Source organism: Pinus tabuliformis, chromosome 2_2 (assembly GCF_031772625.1).
Source record: "Pinus tabuliformis cultivar Carrire ecotype Pingquan chromosome 2_2, CPIR1, whole genome shotgun sequence".
Taxonomy (NCBI): Eukaryota; Viridiplantae; Streptophyta; class Pinopsida; order Pinales; family Pinaceae; genus Pinus; species Pinus tabuliformis.
Genome location: NC_142300.1, coordinates 1,037,120,171 through 1,037,138,697, shown reverse-complemented (window position 1 = coordinate 1,037,138,697; position 18,527 = coordinate 1,037,120,171). Strand labels below are relative to the sequence as shown.

Below are 18,527 nucleotides of genomic sequence, written 5' to 3'. Positions count from 1 at the left end.
AGGACAAGGTCACCTCGAGGAGAAGAATACTTGATATTGTTCATTGACGATTTCTCCAGGTTTGTTTGGTTAGGACTTTTGAAGCACAAAGAATCAGGTTACAAAATTAAGTGCCTCAGGTCCGACAGAGGTGGGGAGTTTACCTCAAATGAATTTTTCAATTTCTGGGAAGAACATGGGATAAGAAGAGAATTATCTATAGCTAGAACTCCTCAGCAAAATGGAGTGGTGGAAAGGATGAACAGAACAATCCAACAAATGGCTCGTGCTATGCTTGATGAGTCTGGAACTCCCGCAACTTTCTGGGGTGAAGCTGCATATGCTGCGGTTGTTATTCTCAACAAAACAAATGTCTGAGTAAACAACACTCAAACTCCTCATGAGCTCTGGTATGGTGAGACTCCTTCGGTAAAGCATTTCAAAATTTTTGGGAGCAAATGCTATATTAAGAATACTGATGAGCAACTTGGCAAACTTGAACCTAGAGCAGATGAAGGCATTCTTCTTGGTTATTCTCCACACAGCAAAGCATATAAGTGCTACAATAAAAGACTTGGAAGAATTGTTGACAGCATTGATGTAGTGGTTGATGAAAAAGGATACATTCCTAGGCAAGCAAATCATGAAAATATCGAAGAAGATGAAGACTACCCTCAAAGACAGAATGATGAAGAAGAAGAACCTCAAGAAGCATCAGAGGAACAGATAAGGATAGAAGAGAAGACTCCATCCAGGTACGTTCAGAAGAATCATCCAGAATCTCAGATTTTAGGGCAGAAAGAAGCAGGTGTACAAACAAGAAGAACAATTGCAAAAGCTTCAAGCTATTTGGCATTACTCTCCTCCACTGAACCACAAAATGTAAGAGAGGCATGCAAAGATGAATGTTGGGTCAAAGCAATGGATGAAGAACTTGAGCATATCGAAAAGAATAACACTTGGGAGTTGGTTCCTAGACCAAAGGATAAGAATGTTATAGGGACAAAATGGATCTTCAAGAATAAGTTGAATGAAAATGGGGAAGTAATTAGAAACAAGGCCAGACTTGTTTGTAAAGGGTATGCCCAGCAAGAAGGAATAGATTCTGAAGAAAATTTTGCTCCTGTTGCAATACTTGAGGCCATCCGAATGTTCCTTGCTCTCTCAAGCTTTCAAAAGTTCAAAGTATTTCAAATGGACGTGAAATCAGCCTTTCTGAATGGAGACCTAGAAGAAGAAGTTTACATTGAGCAGCCAGATGGGTTCATTCTTGGAAATGATCCAAATCTTGTATGCAGACTGAAAAAGGCCCTCTACGGTCTCAAACAAGCTCCAAGGGCTTGGTACTATCGTTTGGACAAATATCTTCATCAACAAGGTTTTTCAAAATGATCAGCAGATAGCAATCTTTATATAAAAATTGAAAATGACAAATTGCTAATACTTGTTGTGTATGTAGATGATATTATCTTTGGCAGCAATGAAGAAGCTATGAGTCAAAGCTTTGCCTTGGTGATACAGAAAGAATTTGAAATGTCTTTGCTTGGAGAACTGACATATTTTCTTGGATTGCAAATCCAACAAAATGAAGGTGGGATCTTCTTGTCTCAAACCAAGTATCTCAAGCAGATTTTGAAGAAATATGGCATGGAAGATGCAAAACCAGTTTGTACACCCATGGTCACGGGATGTAGCCTCAGTGCAAATGATGAATCAGCAGCAGTGCATCAACCAACCTATAGATCTATGATTGGGAGTCTACTTTATTTGACAGGTACCCGACCAGACATCATGCATGCAGTGGGAATAGTTGGAAGATTTCAGGCAAATCCAAAGGAAACTCATCTTCAGGCAGTGAAGAGAATTTTCAAATATCTTCAAGGGACTCAAAACTATGGCTTATGGTATCCTAGAGATACAGATCTCACACTTCATGCTTATACAGATGCAGAATGGGCCAGAAGCATGGATGACAGGAAGAGCACAAGTGGCGGTGCATTCTTTATGGGTTCCAGATTAGTATCTTGGTTCAGCAAGAAAGAGAGTTCGATTGCTTTGTCTACAACTGAAGTGGAATATGTGGTTGCTGCATCTTGTTGCACTCAACTCCTCTGGATGATGCAGACCTTGCAGGATTTTCAAATCACTTGTACTCCACCTATCTCCATCTTATGTGATAATACAAGTGCAATCAGCATTTCAAAGAACCCAGTCATGCATTCAAAGACCAAGCACATACCAATCAAGTATCACTTTCTCCGGGAACAAGTGCTTGAACAAAAATTCAAGTTGGAGTATGTTCCTTCTAAGGAACAAGTTGCTGATATACTCACCAAACCATTGCCCACGGAGACCTTTGAATACCTCAGGCAAAAGATGGGGGTTGTTGATGCATCATCTTGTTGTTGACTCTCTTCTGATCGTTGGTTTTACGCAAGGTTCATCTGGGGTATATGCGTACATTTGCTGAGTTTCGGATTGGTCGAAGATCGAATGGCACAGGTTCAGGGGGAGCATATAATGCATTTTTGGCATTATGGAGGAAGTACAGAAGGAATATTGCTGCAATATGTCTCTATCTTTTTCATGGTCATTTATGGTGTTTGGTGGATTATGGTTCTTCTTTGCAGATCTGGTTTATAGTCAGGGGGAGCATGTTCTTAGGGGGAGCATAACCCTTTGCCCTTGATGTCAAAGGGGGAGAATGATGTTGAGGATCTTGAGATTGCCATCAAGTCCAAAGGGGGAGATTGTTGGCATTATGATTCTGGTATGGCTCTATGATACAGGTGTTGTACTTGATGGCAACTCACTCAAGTGGCAAAACTCTGTTCAGGCTCTCAAAATGATGGAAATTAAGAGGTTCGCAGGTGAATGGTTCAAAAGGTGCAGACCCACAGGTTCTCCGTCCAGGAAGTGCGGTCATACCCGCAGGTTATCCGTTCAGAAGGTGCGGTCCCCTAGTTCACTCACTTCAAGGCAGAGAAGCGTGCTCACGTGGGGTTTCTTATGTTTGGCCCGTGGTATTTAGCCCGTCGTTCTTGATCCTATGGTTTTGGCCCGTGGTATAGGATCTAAAGTATTGAACCCCGGTTTGGATCCCTTGTATTGGTTTTTGATGGTTTTGTCCCATGGTGTGAATAAGGGCTTGACTATAAATAGGGAAGGAGATCACTTGGCTAAGGCATCTTTGCAATTTGAATATCTTAAGATCTGAAATATTGGGTTATCAATGTTAAAAGCTTGATCTAAATCAAAGTAAATTTGAAGGTGAATCTATCAAGTCGTGATCTCACGGGCGCATGATCAGATCTGTGCATCTGACTGTCAGTGGCACATTGGAGGGCTGCTAATTCGGTTCAAATCAAAGGTCCGCAGGCGATTCACAGTTCAGATGCGGAGGTTCACAGTTCAGTGAAAGGTGCAGGTGCGGAGGTACGCGACGCGACAGAAGGCGCAGGTGCGGAGGCACAGTAGGGGTATGCAGTGCGACAGAAGGCGCAGGTGTGGAGGCACAGTAGGGGTACGCGGCGCGACAGAAGGCGCTGCTGTGGAGGCACAGTAGGAGTACGCGGCACAACAGAAGGCATAGGTGTAGAGGCACAGTAGAGGTACGCAGCGAGACAGAAGGTGAAGTGCGGAGATACGCAGTGTAGCAGAAGGTGCTCTGCGTGGATACGCTGGAAAACATAAGGCAGGGTGCGGAGCCACGCAACCCAAATAAGGAAAAACTATGGATCTGTCCTAAAACATTTGTTGGTTATCTTTTATCTATTGTTGCAGAATTCTGGGTTTAGATTTCTGGTCTTACCTTTCTGTTTACAGCATTCTGAGAAGTTGGGTGACTCTTTGGTTGATTGTATAAGGAGTTTGGGTGATTTGCATGTACTTGATGATTATTTGATCTTCTTGAAAATTTATGAAAAGTGGTCCTTGAAAGAAAAGAAGTAGGGGGTTGTAGCTCTCTACAGGTTGCAGCCTATGTACTAGTAAAGGACTGCACCAGTACAAAATCATTGTAAAAGGAGTTTCTAATTGAAAGAAGATAGAGACATATTGCAGCAGGTGGTTTTCACCCACATTGGGTTTCCACCTTATATCTGGTGTTCCTTGGTGTGACTATCTATTTTTCTTGTTCATGCTCATTATTTTATGGTACTGACATACAAAGTAACGATCAATATCTGAAGAATAATTCAAAGTATAAATAAGGAAGATATATTGAAAAGAATTTGATAATACTGATTCGCCCCCCCTCTCAGTATTATTTCCAACATTTTTATGTTTAAACTTTTTCTTAATATTGATAGTGTATTGGTACGTCGTGCCGAGTGAGGAGATGTCCAGAAACTCCATCTCATCCTAGATGTACCTATATAGGCAGCCACAGTACTTGATTACCCAATGTTTATCCGAATCCTTGATACCCAACTTCGTGTGAAGGGTATGAAAAACATTGGTAAACTCTGACATGTCTTGGTCCCTTCCATGCTGTAGCATGGTCCACTTTATGTTTTTATCCTCATAGCTCCTGATAGGGTAGTACTACTCCTTAATGGCATCCTGGAATGAATTCCAAGTGTGTGCGGCTGAAAATAGTGAGGTTGTATTTTCATCCTTCTTCTCATAGTACGTTTCCCACCAGTACTTGACGTGGGGGGCGGCTTTGAGAAGTGCAAAAGTAATCTTTTCCTGGATGGAAAAATCATGAACATAAAAATATCCTTCTAGTAAATTTAACCATTTATCTATGGCAACCACATCTATTTGACCCTCAAATATGGGAATGTCAAAGTTAACTTGTACCTTAAAGGGTGTGGCACTTCTAGAGTAGATGCTGGAAGGAGATGCATCACCCTTGGGTAGGCACTGAAGAATATGGGAAAAGTTGTCCATCATCGCGTTCCTCTATCACTAAAGGGCTTCTTCGAGCAAGATTTTGAAAGTATCTCCTTCCCCATCATCATTTTTTTCTTCCGCCATGGGAGGCCGTCGGGATTTGTGATGCTGGTCTTACAAAGGTTTGACCAGTTTGAGCCCTAACTCCTTATATCCCGACCTCATTGGGGACATGCAAAGAAAAACAGAGAAAGAGCAGACCACTCTAATACCACTGATCCCAATTTAAACAGGAACATAATAAATTATAGATATAACCATAAATACAGATATGCAGTAGAAATAACACTTCATTTCATTAATATCAAATACTGAACTATGCTTACAAACAGAACAGAAATAAGACTAGCGTGGGTGATGATAGCTTATCTCTGAGAAGAGATGTGGCGGCTACATGCCTCTAAATTGTGTTGGAATGAGGCTCAAGGGCCTATTTATTACTGAAAAACATCAAAAAACCCTAAACAACCAAAACCCTAACACAGGAGATGTAACACCAAGAGTTTGTGGGTCCCGTTGGGGTTAGTTGTGAAGCCAACTTCCTGGGGCCATAACTTGGTCACATTATATTTGTTTGGCGTGTATGATACCTTGTTGGAAAGGTCTCTCCAAGTACTACAAATGTTTCCATAGGACATTGCCCATAGCTATGGGCCTGCAACAGACCTAAAAAATGTTATTTAGGGGGTAAAAACTGCTCCAGAAGTTCAAGACCCAGAAAACTACTAAAAATAGTAAATGCTGAAATAAATAAGGAAACAATTGAAACCAACTAGAGGCCTAGGTGGAATAGGTGGGTGGCTACCAATATCCACCTGGATCAACTTACAATGTTACTGATGTGGCACAAGTTTTTATAAGTGATGTTATTTAACTACATGGGTTACCCACAAATATCACTTCTGATAAAGACTCTCGCTTTACATCTACGTTTTGGAGAATTTTGCAGTCAACATTGGGGACTCAGTTGAGCATGAGCACTGCATATCATCTAGAAACAGACTGGAAGACTAAAAGAGTAAATCAGGTTATGAAATACATGCTTAGAATGTACGTCATTGATAATCAGACTCAGTGGGAAAGGTACTTACCATTGGTAGAGTTTTCCTATAATAACAATTACCACAACTCAATCAAGATGCCTCCTTATCAAGCTCTATATGGGAGGCCATGCAAGACACTGTTGATTTGTGAAAAGTTGGAAATTGGAATAATAGTTGCGCTGGAATTAGTTCAAGAAATGGAGGAACATGTAAGACAAATTCAACAAAGGTTAAAGAAAGCACGAGATATACATAAGAGTTATGTTGATTCACATAAGACTGATTGAAGTTATGAAGTAGGAGACAAAGTTTTATTCGTATCCGACCCAACAAAATCACCATTCTGTTTGTGAAAGGGATGAAGCTTTCACCTTAGTTTATAGGACCTTTTCGGATCAAGGAGAAGATTGGACCAATTGCCTATCATATTGTACTGTTATCACATTTTTATAAAACTCATGATGTTTTTCATGTATCTATTTTAAGACATTATGTTTCTGATGAATCTCACAAACTCAATTGGAGGGAATTGTAGGTCTCGGACGCGAGAATCGTAATGGTCGAACCATTATGCATATTGAACCGTAGGGTTCCTCAGATGTCACATGGTGGACCAAGTTAAGGTCTAGTGGGATAAGTATAGCCCATGATCTGTTACTTGGGAGGATGCAGAGACTATATGTCATGACTACCCCTCACTTTTTGAGCATCTATGATGCCCATTTTGACTTAGATATCTACATATGATAAGGCTCTATTTGTAGTTCCATGTTATTAAATTTATGAATGCTATGTAATATGATGCATTTTAGTTGGACAGATGAAACTACTTATATAAATCAAGTATTGTTGATTATAATATTTTATGTATGACTTATTTGATGTATGATTTACTTGATGTATGACTTACTTGGTTATGATTTATCTAGTGTATGGCTTATCAAGGTTATTGTTGTTTAATGTATGATGATGTGATATATCTAATGAGTGACTTATCAAAATTATGATTTATCTAATGTAAGATTTATTTCCAGTATGTTTTTATGAAGTACAAAATTGACACATGGATACTAGACTTAATAACATGATGATTAAGATCACTTCTATATTTTTTTGTTATGTATATGCATGAATGATAACTAACCTGCAGATTGGAAAGAACTGTATGATAACCAGGATCTACCCTTCCAATTGGTGAGAGTTGAGACATCAAATGAGGAATGGTATGATGTACATTGTTTTATTACATTTTGTATCTATTTGATATGAACTATTATGACATGGGTAAAGTGTAAATGACAGGTGACAATACTACCTCACTGGATTATTCGATGACAAGTATCCAAACAGTGTCGTAGTGTGGTCCATATTAGGGTGTTGACCCTAGTTTTGAGGAGGGGTTGAGGCATTTCCTACCGTGTAACCTCCAAGCCTCAAATAGTGGGAGGGAAATGATGGGCACGCTCCCTTAGACGTGTGATGGTGATTTCTAGTTTCCTACTAGGGAAGTTAGGTTGATATAGTGGACACTTCTACCATATTGTTTTTAACAGTGGTTAGAATGGTATAGTCGATGACATAGTATATTGCAGCAGCGAATGGATAGGATGGGAGTAGAAGTAGGTTAAGAAGGATAAGAGGCTATAGGTTAGTTGGAGACTATTGATGCGAAGTGGTAGCATTGCTTAACTTACTCAATTTGACTACTATATTTCTCTCTATTTTGTTATGCCTTATTGTCAAACTTCTTTCAAACTTTTCGTGTCATTTTCATTCTAACTTTGGGACAAAGTTTTCTAAAGGAGGTGGTGTATGTAATGACCTACTTGATCCTATCACGCTAATTTTGATTAGTGTTTACTTAACCTCTAGATATTGACTTAAAATTATTAAATAATATTGGTATAAACCTACACTTGTGAATCTGTAATTTTATTTTACTAATATGACTTTTATTATTTTTTATTACAATATTCCCAAGGTGTCTTTGTAAATCTACTTTTGGAAAAGATATGGTCTTCTCCAATTTAAATATGAATTAAATTTCCATATTCTATTCCCAAGGTGTCTTCTCAAATTTACTTTTCGAAAAGATATGTTCTTATCCAATTTAATTCTAAATTAAATATCCATATTCTATTCCCAAGGTGTCTTCTCAAATCTACTTTCGATAAGATATGGTAAGGAAAGTCAAGGATATTAAAATAAAAGGATGAGGGGTAGTCATGGCATTAATGATAGGTGGTTGAAGTGGATGGGAGGAAGAAACGTAAAAGGGGAAAGATGATGACAAGATGGGCGAATCCTTGGTCTTTGTTTTGGCATTGGAGGATTTTATTTTGGGAGGAATGTGGAGAAGAAGAAGGGAGAGAATGGAGAAAAAATGAGAGAACTCAAAATTGGATCTATTGGAGAGTGTTGGTTTTAACTTGGACACACTACAACTAGTTGGACTTGGGCTCAGAGGGCTAGGGAACCTGTGCAGATTTCCTGAGCTAGGAAATCATTCCTAGTTGGATGGGAGGTAAATTCATTCGGGTATTCAAGAGGAGCCTCCCAACAAAGTCAGGAGCATCTCAACCAAGCTATTGGAACAATTTTTCTTTCATTTTTTGATTACTTATGTAAATTGTTGCAATGAAATTTCTTACTTGTTTAATATGTCGTAAATAATTTTTACTTGTATATTATCATCAAAAAAATGTTGAGCTATAAATAGGCTAATTCCCTTCTTATTGTGTTTAAATTAAATGATAAATTTAGTTTGGTTAGAAGACATAGGTTAGGTCCTCACACTTGGACTTGGGCGAAGAGACAAGCGAACGCTCTTGCGAAACCAACACCAAGACTCCTATACCAGACTTCCCATGATGACCTGACATAACAGCAAGGATCCAACCCAATAACAAGAAAAAGGCCCCGTGACCCTTGAGGAGTGAAGACACGATACTGAATAGATGGCCCAACATCCCAACACAGGTGTAAGGTCTTGAGTATAAGGGACTTCCAAAAACCACTGACAAGAACCCAACTAGGACAGATTACCCACCCAAGAAATTCACTAGGATGGACCAGAGGCATGAAAAGATAAAGAAGTTGCAATTGACTAGAAAAACGAAAAGTTAAACCTTGATAGGGGCCCGTAATTACATTACACACCTAAATAAATACTACTATAGTCGCATACTTTAGGTTTCCTTTGAGAATTTGAGGGCAAGACACAACCTTGGAAACATGACAATAAGCTGGAGAGGGGTTTAGAAAAAGCTCATCCTCTCTTAAAATGTCTAATTCAGAAACAAGAGAGAGACTTTTCGAAAGAAACTTGAGACCTCTAGAAGGGATACCAAATCTCTGTCATCCAAAGCGTATGACTAAATCACTAGAAAGGGGAGGAGAGTACCTGGAATTTGAAGGTCGCTTGCCAAGAAGTAAGGTAGCTACACTAAAGGGCGGTACTGAACACCAAATGAGCGCCGGGGTCCCAAACAAATTCCTGAGAGCAATGCAGTGCAGAGAAGCCAACGCCCAATCTTATTCCCTTTCATGAGTGGTCGTTCGGCTCTCGCGACGTGTCTGCATAACAACCGTAACTATGACCAAATTCCTTGGCACCCCTTGTCATCACCCAAGACACCAAAACATTCGCAGTCCACAGCACTCACGTGATAATAATACCCACAACCTCTAGATAAATCCTCCGCCGACCCAACAACCTTGTACCTACCTTCATTAAATTTCGCATGGATGAAAGTTAGGTGGAGATGGGGATCCCAATACTCTTACATCCAAAGATTGATCACCCCATCAAAGGTATATTGTTCCATTTCAAACTAATCATAAAATTTAATATTATAAAATTGATTAATAATAAATTAATATAATTTATATTATTAAATAATATATTTATTGAATTGTTATAAAAATAATAAATTTTGTGGGATCAAAGTCTAAATTAATCATATTATTTAATGCTCACTAAATTGATCTTACTTTTTGTAAGCTTAAGCATAGATAAAAATTAGATTAATAAAGTTAGTATATTTAATGTAGTTTATCTTATTGTAAAAATTATTTAATTACTTTATTATTATAATATTAAAAACATATATTATCAAGTTTTAAATTAATAACTTAAATCATATACACATTTCAAAATTTTGAAAATTTATATTTATATTTATAACATTTTATACTTATTTTCACTTAATTATTACGAATTCCAAAAACTTAACTCCCATGTCTCTTCTACCTTCAAAGTTATATTATTGGACCTTTCAATTCTTTCATAATCACTCGAAATTTTAACTTTAAGCTATATCCATTTATCATATTAAAACATTTAAGAGAGATTAAGAAATAAAATGTGAGTGGTAGTTTCACTTATTTAAAGATGTTAGAGATGTTCAGAAGATAGGAAAAGAGTTCTGTGGGTAATCTTCCTACAATTATTATGAAGTAGAGTGTTTTCTGATCCATGTGATTTCTGATCTTTCAGATTTATCCCCTTCTGCGGTTTGGTTTCACCCATGCGTTTGAGTATGTAATGGAGATATAGGGTTGAGAATATTTTTACAAGTCTGCTGGAGGGGAGACATAGCTGTTAATAAGAGACAAAGTAATCTCTGCGCTGAAATTGTCATAATAAGATGTGTGGAGACTTGGCAGCCCAGAGTAAAGGAAAACCAGTTGCCGAGATTCACTCCCAGAGTAAAAGAAAGCTAGATGCCGAGAATCACTCCAAAAGTTATGAAGAGCTAGTGCCCGAGATTCCCTCCGAGAGTGAAAGAGAGCGAGTTACTGAGATTCCCTCCCAGAGTGAAAGAGAGACAATTCCGGAGATTCCCTCCCAAAGTGAAAGAGAGCCAGTTCCCGAGATTCCTGCCAAGAACGAAAGAGATCCAGTTCCCGAGATTCCCTCCCAGATTGAAAGAGAGCCAGTTCCGAAGATTCTCTCCACCAGTAAAAGAGAGCCGATTGCTGAGATTCCCTCCAAGAGTGAAAAAGAGCCAGGTCCCGAGATTCCCTCCAAGAGTGAAAGAAAGCCATTTCCCGAGATTCCCTCCACGAGTAAACGAAAGCCAATATTGAAAAAGATTCTCACAGAGAGTGAAAGAGACTCAGATGCTGAGAGTGATGATGGGCAATAGAGGCTACGTGGACAATCACTATATGGTAAAAAACCACGAAGATGGATCAACGAAGAGGAATGGCTTAATAATATGAAAGAGGATCCCCATGTTCGTCTCAGATTGTGGTCTGTGACCATATTTAAAATTCCTAACTTCCTGAAATACATAAAAAGGGAGGCATATGTCCCTCAAGGAGTTTCGTTGGGTCCATATCATCACAGAAGTGAAGAGCTTCATGCAATGGACCATTGCAAAGGAAGAGCCCTGCGTAACATGATGACTAGGTTCAATATCAAGATGAACCTCGATGTAGATGATGTGACTTTCGCCAAGAATTCAAGGAAGGCAATCTTGAGGAGAGAGGATGAAATCAGGGACAGCTACGAAGGAAGCATTGATTGCGATAGAAATAGCCTCGCTAGGATGCTAAGTTTGGACGGTTGCTTCATCCTAGAAGTATTAAAAACTCTGGATGAGCGCGGATTCCAGGCGAGTAAGATAAATGACCCTATTTTTGGGGAAAACATGTTCTCTGCATTCAATACCCTGCATCATTCTCCTATACTTACTACAATTGTAGAACCCCGAGGACGACCATGTCAGGGCGACTCTTTTGAATGTGATGGTGAAGGGTACTTGTGGTTTGTTCAAAATCTACAGTGAAGATAGAACTGCTCTATTGCAACTTGACTGGCTAGAGTCAGCTGCCACAGAAGTTCATCATCTTTTAGGTTTCGTGCACAAGGTAATTGTATATCGGCCTTCCAATCAGGCTAACCCTGTGAATCAAGGTGAGCATAGAATCTCCATTGAAAGATGTATTGGTCGGTGCCTTCAAATGCTCCTAGACAAAAACAAGGCACTGAATCATGACTTCGAAAGCATCCCTCCTGCAGAAGAATTAAAAAATGCTGGGATCAAATTTCGACCATGCAATGGATGCATCGGGCAGATTAAATTTGACCGGGACAACTCCACAATTTATCTTCCCCTGCTCTCTATCACATACGACACAGAGGTACAATTCCGTAAATTAATTGCTTTTGAGATGTGCAGACCATTAGAACTCAATTACGTTATTAGTTACGTGAATCTCATGGACGACTTCATTGACTCGCAAAAAGACGTGGCTTTCCTAAGATCAATGGGCATCCTTACAAACCTGCTTGGGAGTGACCAAGAGGTTGTCGACCTTTTCAACGGTCTATTCAAGGGAGTCACCGTGAGGATGCCAAATATCTTCGATGAACTGAGAAAAAATGTGAATGCAAACTACAAAAATAGAATTAGGGTCCAGCTTGCAGAGCATTGGCGGGATCATTTCTCATCGCTGTGGAAAACTATAGCTTTGGTGGTGGCCTTTGCTACATTGTGTCTCACCCTAATTCAAATGATATACACAATTAAGAAGTAGCCCCTTTGCTGTTTTTCCATCGAACTAGATAAGTGATTTGTAGTCCGTTGATGATTTGCAATTTGGATAAGATGTATCACCATCCGCTACTATATGTAGGGGGGTTTTAAGACAATATTTAAGACAATATTTGAGTCAATTGTCTTAACTTAAGACAAAAAGAAACTTGTGTATTGTCTTAAATATTGTCTCTAAGCGGGTGTGGCAAAATATAATGTCTCAAAAAATTGTCTCTATAAAGACAATATAGAACACATATTATTATTGTCTTTATAAAGACAAGAATTATTGTCTATTTAGACAGTGCGAATCTTTATGCAGAAATCAATCGAGAGCCCAATTAATGAAATGGCGATACCTATATGTGTTCGACAGACAACATACCCACAGTTATCAACTATGTAAATCAATTTCAGACTTAAAATAAATCCTCAGACATAGCTAGAATTTTCAGAGAAAGTTTTAACAAGCCATAATATATTACAAGCAACAATCATCGCAACTAGCATTTCCCCCAAGAGTACAGAATGAAAGGAACTTGAGCATTCTTGAAATATTTGAAGAGTATAAAAATTTCTTGTGCAAAATGTGCAAGACTATATAACGGAAAAAATTGTCTTAGCATATAAAAATAGCTATGTAATGGAGTTGAACTATGACAGCTTAGCCAACCCCACCGATGAAAACATCTGCACAGTACCCAAATTACATATAGAGAGATGCGATAATGCTATTCTAAGCCCCAAATACAAATCAGAATTAAATGTCGGAACTCAAGAGCAAACTCCAATGATACAAAACTAATTGAATCTGCCAATCCCTAAATATGCAAAAGCATCTTAACAAAGCTATTCAAAAGCATCATCATCGTCATCTGGAAGGGGTTGGGCTGCAGCTGCTACAAGTTCTGCCTCGTACCTGACAACATAAAAGATTGTAAGCCAAAGTTTCAATCTGTTAGAAATGGAACAAATTATTTCAATAAAAGTTAACAAAAAATAATAAGAAAATAGCATTCTACTTACTGTTTCTAGGTTGCAAGGTCTATCTGAACCTCAGGAGGAGCAAGAGCAGATGACTCCACAAAATGAAGGTCTGGATCCCTATAAAAATAACCCATTATAGAATCAATGCAAATTTTTTAATATAACATTCATATTAGGGAGCATCAGAAACTAGATTAAAGCCTCACCCTGAGAGCTTCCGTGCCAAGTACAGGAATGGCTTCTCAAAGTTGTAGTTACTTTTTGCAGATATCTCATAGTATTGAAGATTCTTCTTTCTATGAAAAGTAACTTGCTTAGCTTTCACTTGCCTATTCTTCACATCAACCTTGTTTCCACAAAGAACAATAGATCTATTTAACATGCAAAGCTGGATCTAGTTCTTCAACTTGTCCCGACGATGAATCACATTGGCTGGTTCGAAACGCGTCGACAAATGATAGATCTTGTGATTTATGTCGAAAAATCTCTCATAAACCGATATGGATCACAGAAGCCTCAATTCAACAAAAATAGGAATGTTCTCACACACCCTGAAATTCAAAAATATATTTAGTTAATCGGTTCAGGCAGTTGTGCCACCACACAATTAAGGAACCTTCATTTCTACTTAGAGATCCAACCCCTCTGCAAAAGAGATACCTGCAAAGATCTCTGTGCCACGTTGGGACATTCTTGTAAGTCAATCGTGCAGTAACATCAAACATGATAATTTCAGATTGCCCATGAATAGTGCAACAGATAAAATCCCAATCAGTAAATAAGAAGGAAACAAATAAATAGAAGTGGAAAAACACAGAACCCTTGCCAATTCAATCAGGAAAATGCCAACAGAAACAGGAAAAGCAAACTAGTATTGATCAAAACAACCAATAATAGAGTCTGTCTATAAATTCAAAATTAAACTAAATTAAAATTCAAATAAATATAAGTCGAAAAATACAGAACCCTCGCCAATTCAACAAGGAAAATGCCAACAAAAGAAGGAAAAGCAAACCAATATTGATCAAAACAACCAATAACACAGTCTGTCTATAAATTCAAAATTAAATTAAAATTCAAAATAAAGAGACATAAACGAGTAAAACAAAGTGCTGATAAAAAGGAACCAAAAAAGGGCTCATAGTTGCTCCATTGTCATTGATATTGAGGTTAAAAGGTGTTGCTATTGAGCCCACACTACATACATATCAACACGGGAAAATAGAATTGATAAGTCAAAAGTTCTCTTGGGATCAATCAAAATTTAAATCCATGTAGGACCTTTTTAAACAAAAAGTTGAAAAGGCACCCCAAAAGCTCAAATGTACAGTGCTCCAATCAATAGGTGTCTACTACACCTGCAGAGGATGACAAAAAACACTACTTTCGTAAAGTCCCAAGAGACTTGATTTCAAGTGAAAATCAAAATCAGTCTAGAAAAATATGGAAATGGGAAAATAATCAAACTAATTATTGATGTACCTTAACCACATTTTGTCATTAAACCTTACCTGATTGAGCTATAAAGTTGGATCAGCATTTCATCCTTGGCTTTCTCAACTTGACAAAGCACCACAGCCTGCAAATCATCAAATCATCAATTCAAGTATCATGGACTGAATAAACACTGAGATTCTGTATGGTTGTATTGTGTGCTCATCCACATGGATGTCTTACTTTGGGAACCTTTGCAGCAAGAGGCTAGAGGTCCCAATCATGTGAAGAACAATCTGCGTACACCTAATTGATGTAGTGTCTGCGCCAATTGACATATAAAAGATTTGTGAGTGCATATTTCCACGGCCACTGGTCATGCTGATATAAAAGTTTTTCGATATATATTGTGCGCCAGTTTATTGATTTTCTAATGGTGTCACCACCCTTTATTATAGACTCAAGTAAAACATGTTGATATAAAAAAAAAATTGGATATATATTGTGTGCCAATTTATTGATTTTCTAATGGTGTCACAACCCTTTATCATTTATCATAGACTCAAGTAAAACATGCTGATATAAAAGTTTTTGGATATATATTGTGTGCCAGTTTATTGATTTACAAATGGTGTCACCACCCTTTATCACAGACTCAAGTAAAACATACTGATATAAAAGTTTTTGAATATATATTGTGTACCAGTTTATTGATTTTCTAATTGTAATACTCCCCAGAATATTGTAAATATTTTGTTTACCGTAGTTAAAAAGGTAAAAAAAACAAACTGATAGATGATGGTTACTATCTGCTGTATAAATTGACATTTTATTATTAGTGAATAAAAGAGAGAAATGATTTCCTAGTCATGAGGATATCATGTAACTTCTGAGGGAAGTTATGTTTTTAATATAAAAAAATAGTTGCAAAACCCTAACTGTGCCCCCCCCAACCGTGGGATAGTTTCCAGGAAAAGGGGGAAAGGGGAAAACTGTGCTGGAGAGGACAGGCAGGAGGCAGCAGAGCAAAAGGGGGCTTACTATGTCTGGTGATGATCAGATGGTAAGAGCGCAGTGCGCATGCAACTTGTGAAAGACTGTTGGTCTTGTGAGCAAGCTAGGGGGGAGATTTGGTCCCGAAAGACAATCTCAAGGTCAGGAGGTGTGACTAGCTTCGACCAGAGGTGACCACTCCTTGTAGAGTACTTAAATAAAAGCACTCAGGTATGTGGTACCTTCTGTGAAATGCTGATAAATTGAACTGAATTGGAAGGGTCTTGTAAGTAGACAGTTTTCTTTAAGTATTCGCCACTGTTAGATAATTAGAGAAAGAGTCTCATTTACAGGGTTTGATATTTCTTAAAGGTAAAGAGGAAAATATAGCTTTGGTAATATAGTTGTCAAATTGAGATTATCTCACTGTGGGTTTGGGTTTATGATATTTAACTATTCTATATGCCTTCAACACCCTCCCCTGTAAATACGTTCATATATCATTTGTGGAAAATTTAGTATTGACCAACTGTGGAACTGGAAGGACAACAGTAGTATCTGTAAGGAAAAATTATACAGTTCGGTAGAATGCAGGAATAGAAAAGGAGCTATTATTACTGTTATGTTGAGTGCGGAAATAAATAGGAAAACACACAACTACAGTTCTTTTACAAAAACAAAGAAATGAAAACAGACACAGACAGAACCACATTAGAGCTACGCGGTACAAGTGTTTTTCTTGAAAATTTAGACATATAAAAAAAGGAAATATAGGAAGTTAACCAGAACATTGCTCAGTGTTCAAATCACCTCTGCAAGTTAAGAGACTTCGCGTCAGATAATATAAGAGTTGTTGGTAAATAACTGTTGCATGAATAACCTATTAAATGGGGTAGACTCAAACCCCGGAGTCACTCAGGGTTTTCAGGGTTTTTCAGGGTTTTGAACCCTGAATGGACGCAAGCAACTTCCAAGGATGAGAACCTCAATATAACTTCCCACCTGTTTTGAAATAACTTACCGAGGGGTAAAAACCCTCTAGCGAATTTCCTGGAAACGACAATGGGAAGCGAAACTCATAGCGGGATTGAAACCTGGAGAAATGAAAAGACCCTAAGCTTTGTTTGGGGTATGACTCCAACAATTCGTATACAAAAGCCAAACACGATTTTACAAGAAATTCTTTTAACAGACACTCAAAACTATTTATTGAACTATTTTACAAGCTAGTTCGAGGCCATATTCTGAGTCTGGAAACTTTGAATTTTCATTACAAAAAACAAAATTGAATAGTACCAGAACAGATAAACATACGAGAATATAGGAGGATCCACATAAGAACTTTAAATATGTAATGGATGAAAGAAGTTCCAATATATACACAGTTCTGGTTTTGTACCACAAATAATTGTAATACAACCGAGAGATAATCTTATAAATTGTAGCCGAAAATCCTTTACATATTCCAAGCAAGAATAGAAAAATTTAGATAGAACTGTGTATTTGAAGCTCAGGAGCCTTGCGGGAACTAAGCCCACTTCAAACCATAGGAACTCTAAAGAAACAGAGTATAACGCTTCAACTAACAAAGGAAAAGCTTCCTTAAGAGATCCTGACCCCAGCGCCAGTATGCTTTTAACAGAAAAGCCAAAAAAACTATGATGGGCCGAGGCCAGATGGCAGGTAAGGGCCATAATTTCCCAACCAGAATGATTCTTACCTGGTCGCTGTCGAAACCTGACACTGGAGGAGCGCCTTCCCCACTGGTATAGGTGCGAGCCTCAGAATGGTAACCAGACACCCTGCAAGGTTATAATCCCACATAAAAGGAGTAAGGAAACTGGCGAACAATAACGCAAATAACAGGGTTACCTGAAAACAGTCTTGACCACCTCTGGACCATGAGCTCAAACTGCAAAGACATCAATTCCACCATGCTGAGTGTGTCTAGTTGCATAGGGGGCTAAGGTAAGGGCCACAGCAGAGCAGGCTTCGCAGGGAAGCTACCAGAAGAATGAGGTCAATACCATTGCTTTCCGGAGAAGAGTAGAACCTCGGGGTAGTGCCACCGTAGGATCGCGAGGAGTGTGCTACACCGTTGATGAGGCAGAGATTCCAAGAGAAGCGAACGGGACCGGACAGTCTGCTCAAGCCACGTACAGGGTGGGAGCAGAGGAGTTAATGGCAATCGCTGCGAGCATGGAAGGCCATGTGATGGCAACAGCGTGAAACACCCTGGGGTGTTGTGCATCAAGCCGCGTGGAATGCCAACATTAAAAAAAACATAAACCATTGCAATTAATCCAGCCAGCTAAATAGCCAAGTCATCAAACATTAATTTGTTTAATAAGTGTGACGAGATGGTAGAAACAAAAACCATTAAAGTTGTAGCAGCGTCATACGTCGAAATAGGTGCCGATAATCAAGTTATGCATTGTACAGTAAATTTTTTTTATGTGATGGTGAAAATAGTAAATTAATATAGTAGAGACATGACACTAATGGTCTCACCACCCTTTATCAGAGACTCAAGTAAAATATGAGCCCCTTCATCACAGACTCAAGTAAAGCATGAGCCCCTTTACTTGAGTGCATGATGAGTGATGAGACCACTACTCGAAACCTAGAACATCAATAACATTAGTAA

General features: G+C 38.4%; 1 protein-coding gene across 1 annotated transcript; it reads left to right on the top strand.

Annotated features, from left to right (window-relative positions):
• Positions 1-11,143: 11,143 nt before the first annotated feature.
• On the top strand, positions 11,144-12,467 carry LOC149196912 (putative UPF0481 protein At3g02645). The gene is made up of 2 exons (XM_089408492.1): positions 11,144-11,542; positions 11,634-12,467. The coding sequence occupies exons 1-2, from the start codon at positions 11,144-11,146 to the stop codon at positions 12,465-12,467; spliced, it is 1,233 nt and encodes a 410-aa protein (XP_089264618.1).
• The last annotated feature ends 6,060 nt before the right edge of the window (positions 12,468-18,527 follow it).

Coding starts and splice junctions, on each gene's coding strand:
- LOC149196912 (XM_089408492.1), top strand. CDS start 11,144: ATGAAAGAGGATCCCCATGTTCGTCTCAGATTGTGGTCTGTGACCATA. Junction 11,543..11,633: donor TGGATGAGCGCGGATTCCAG/GCGAGTAAGATA, acceptor CTACAATTGTAG/AACCCCGAGGACGACCATGT.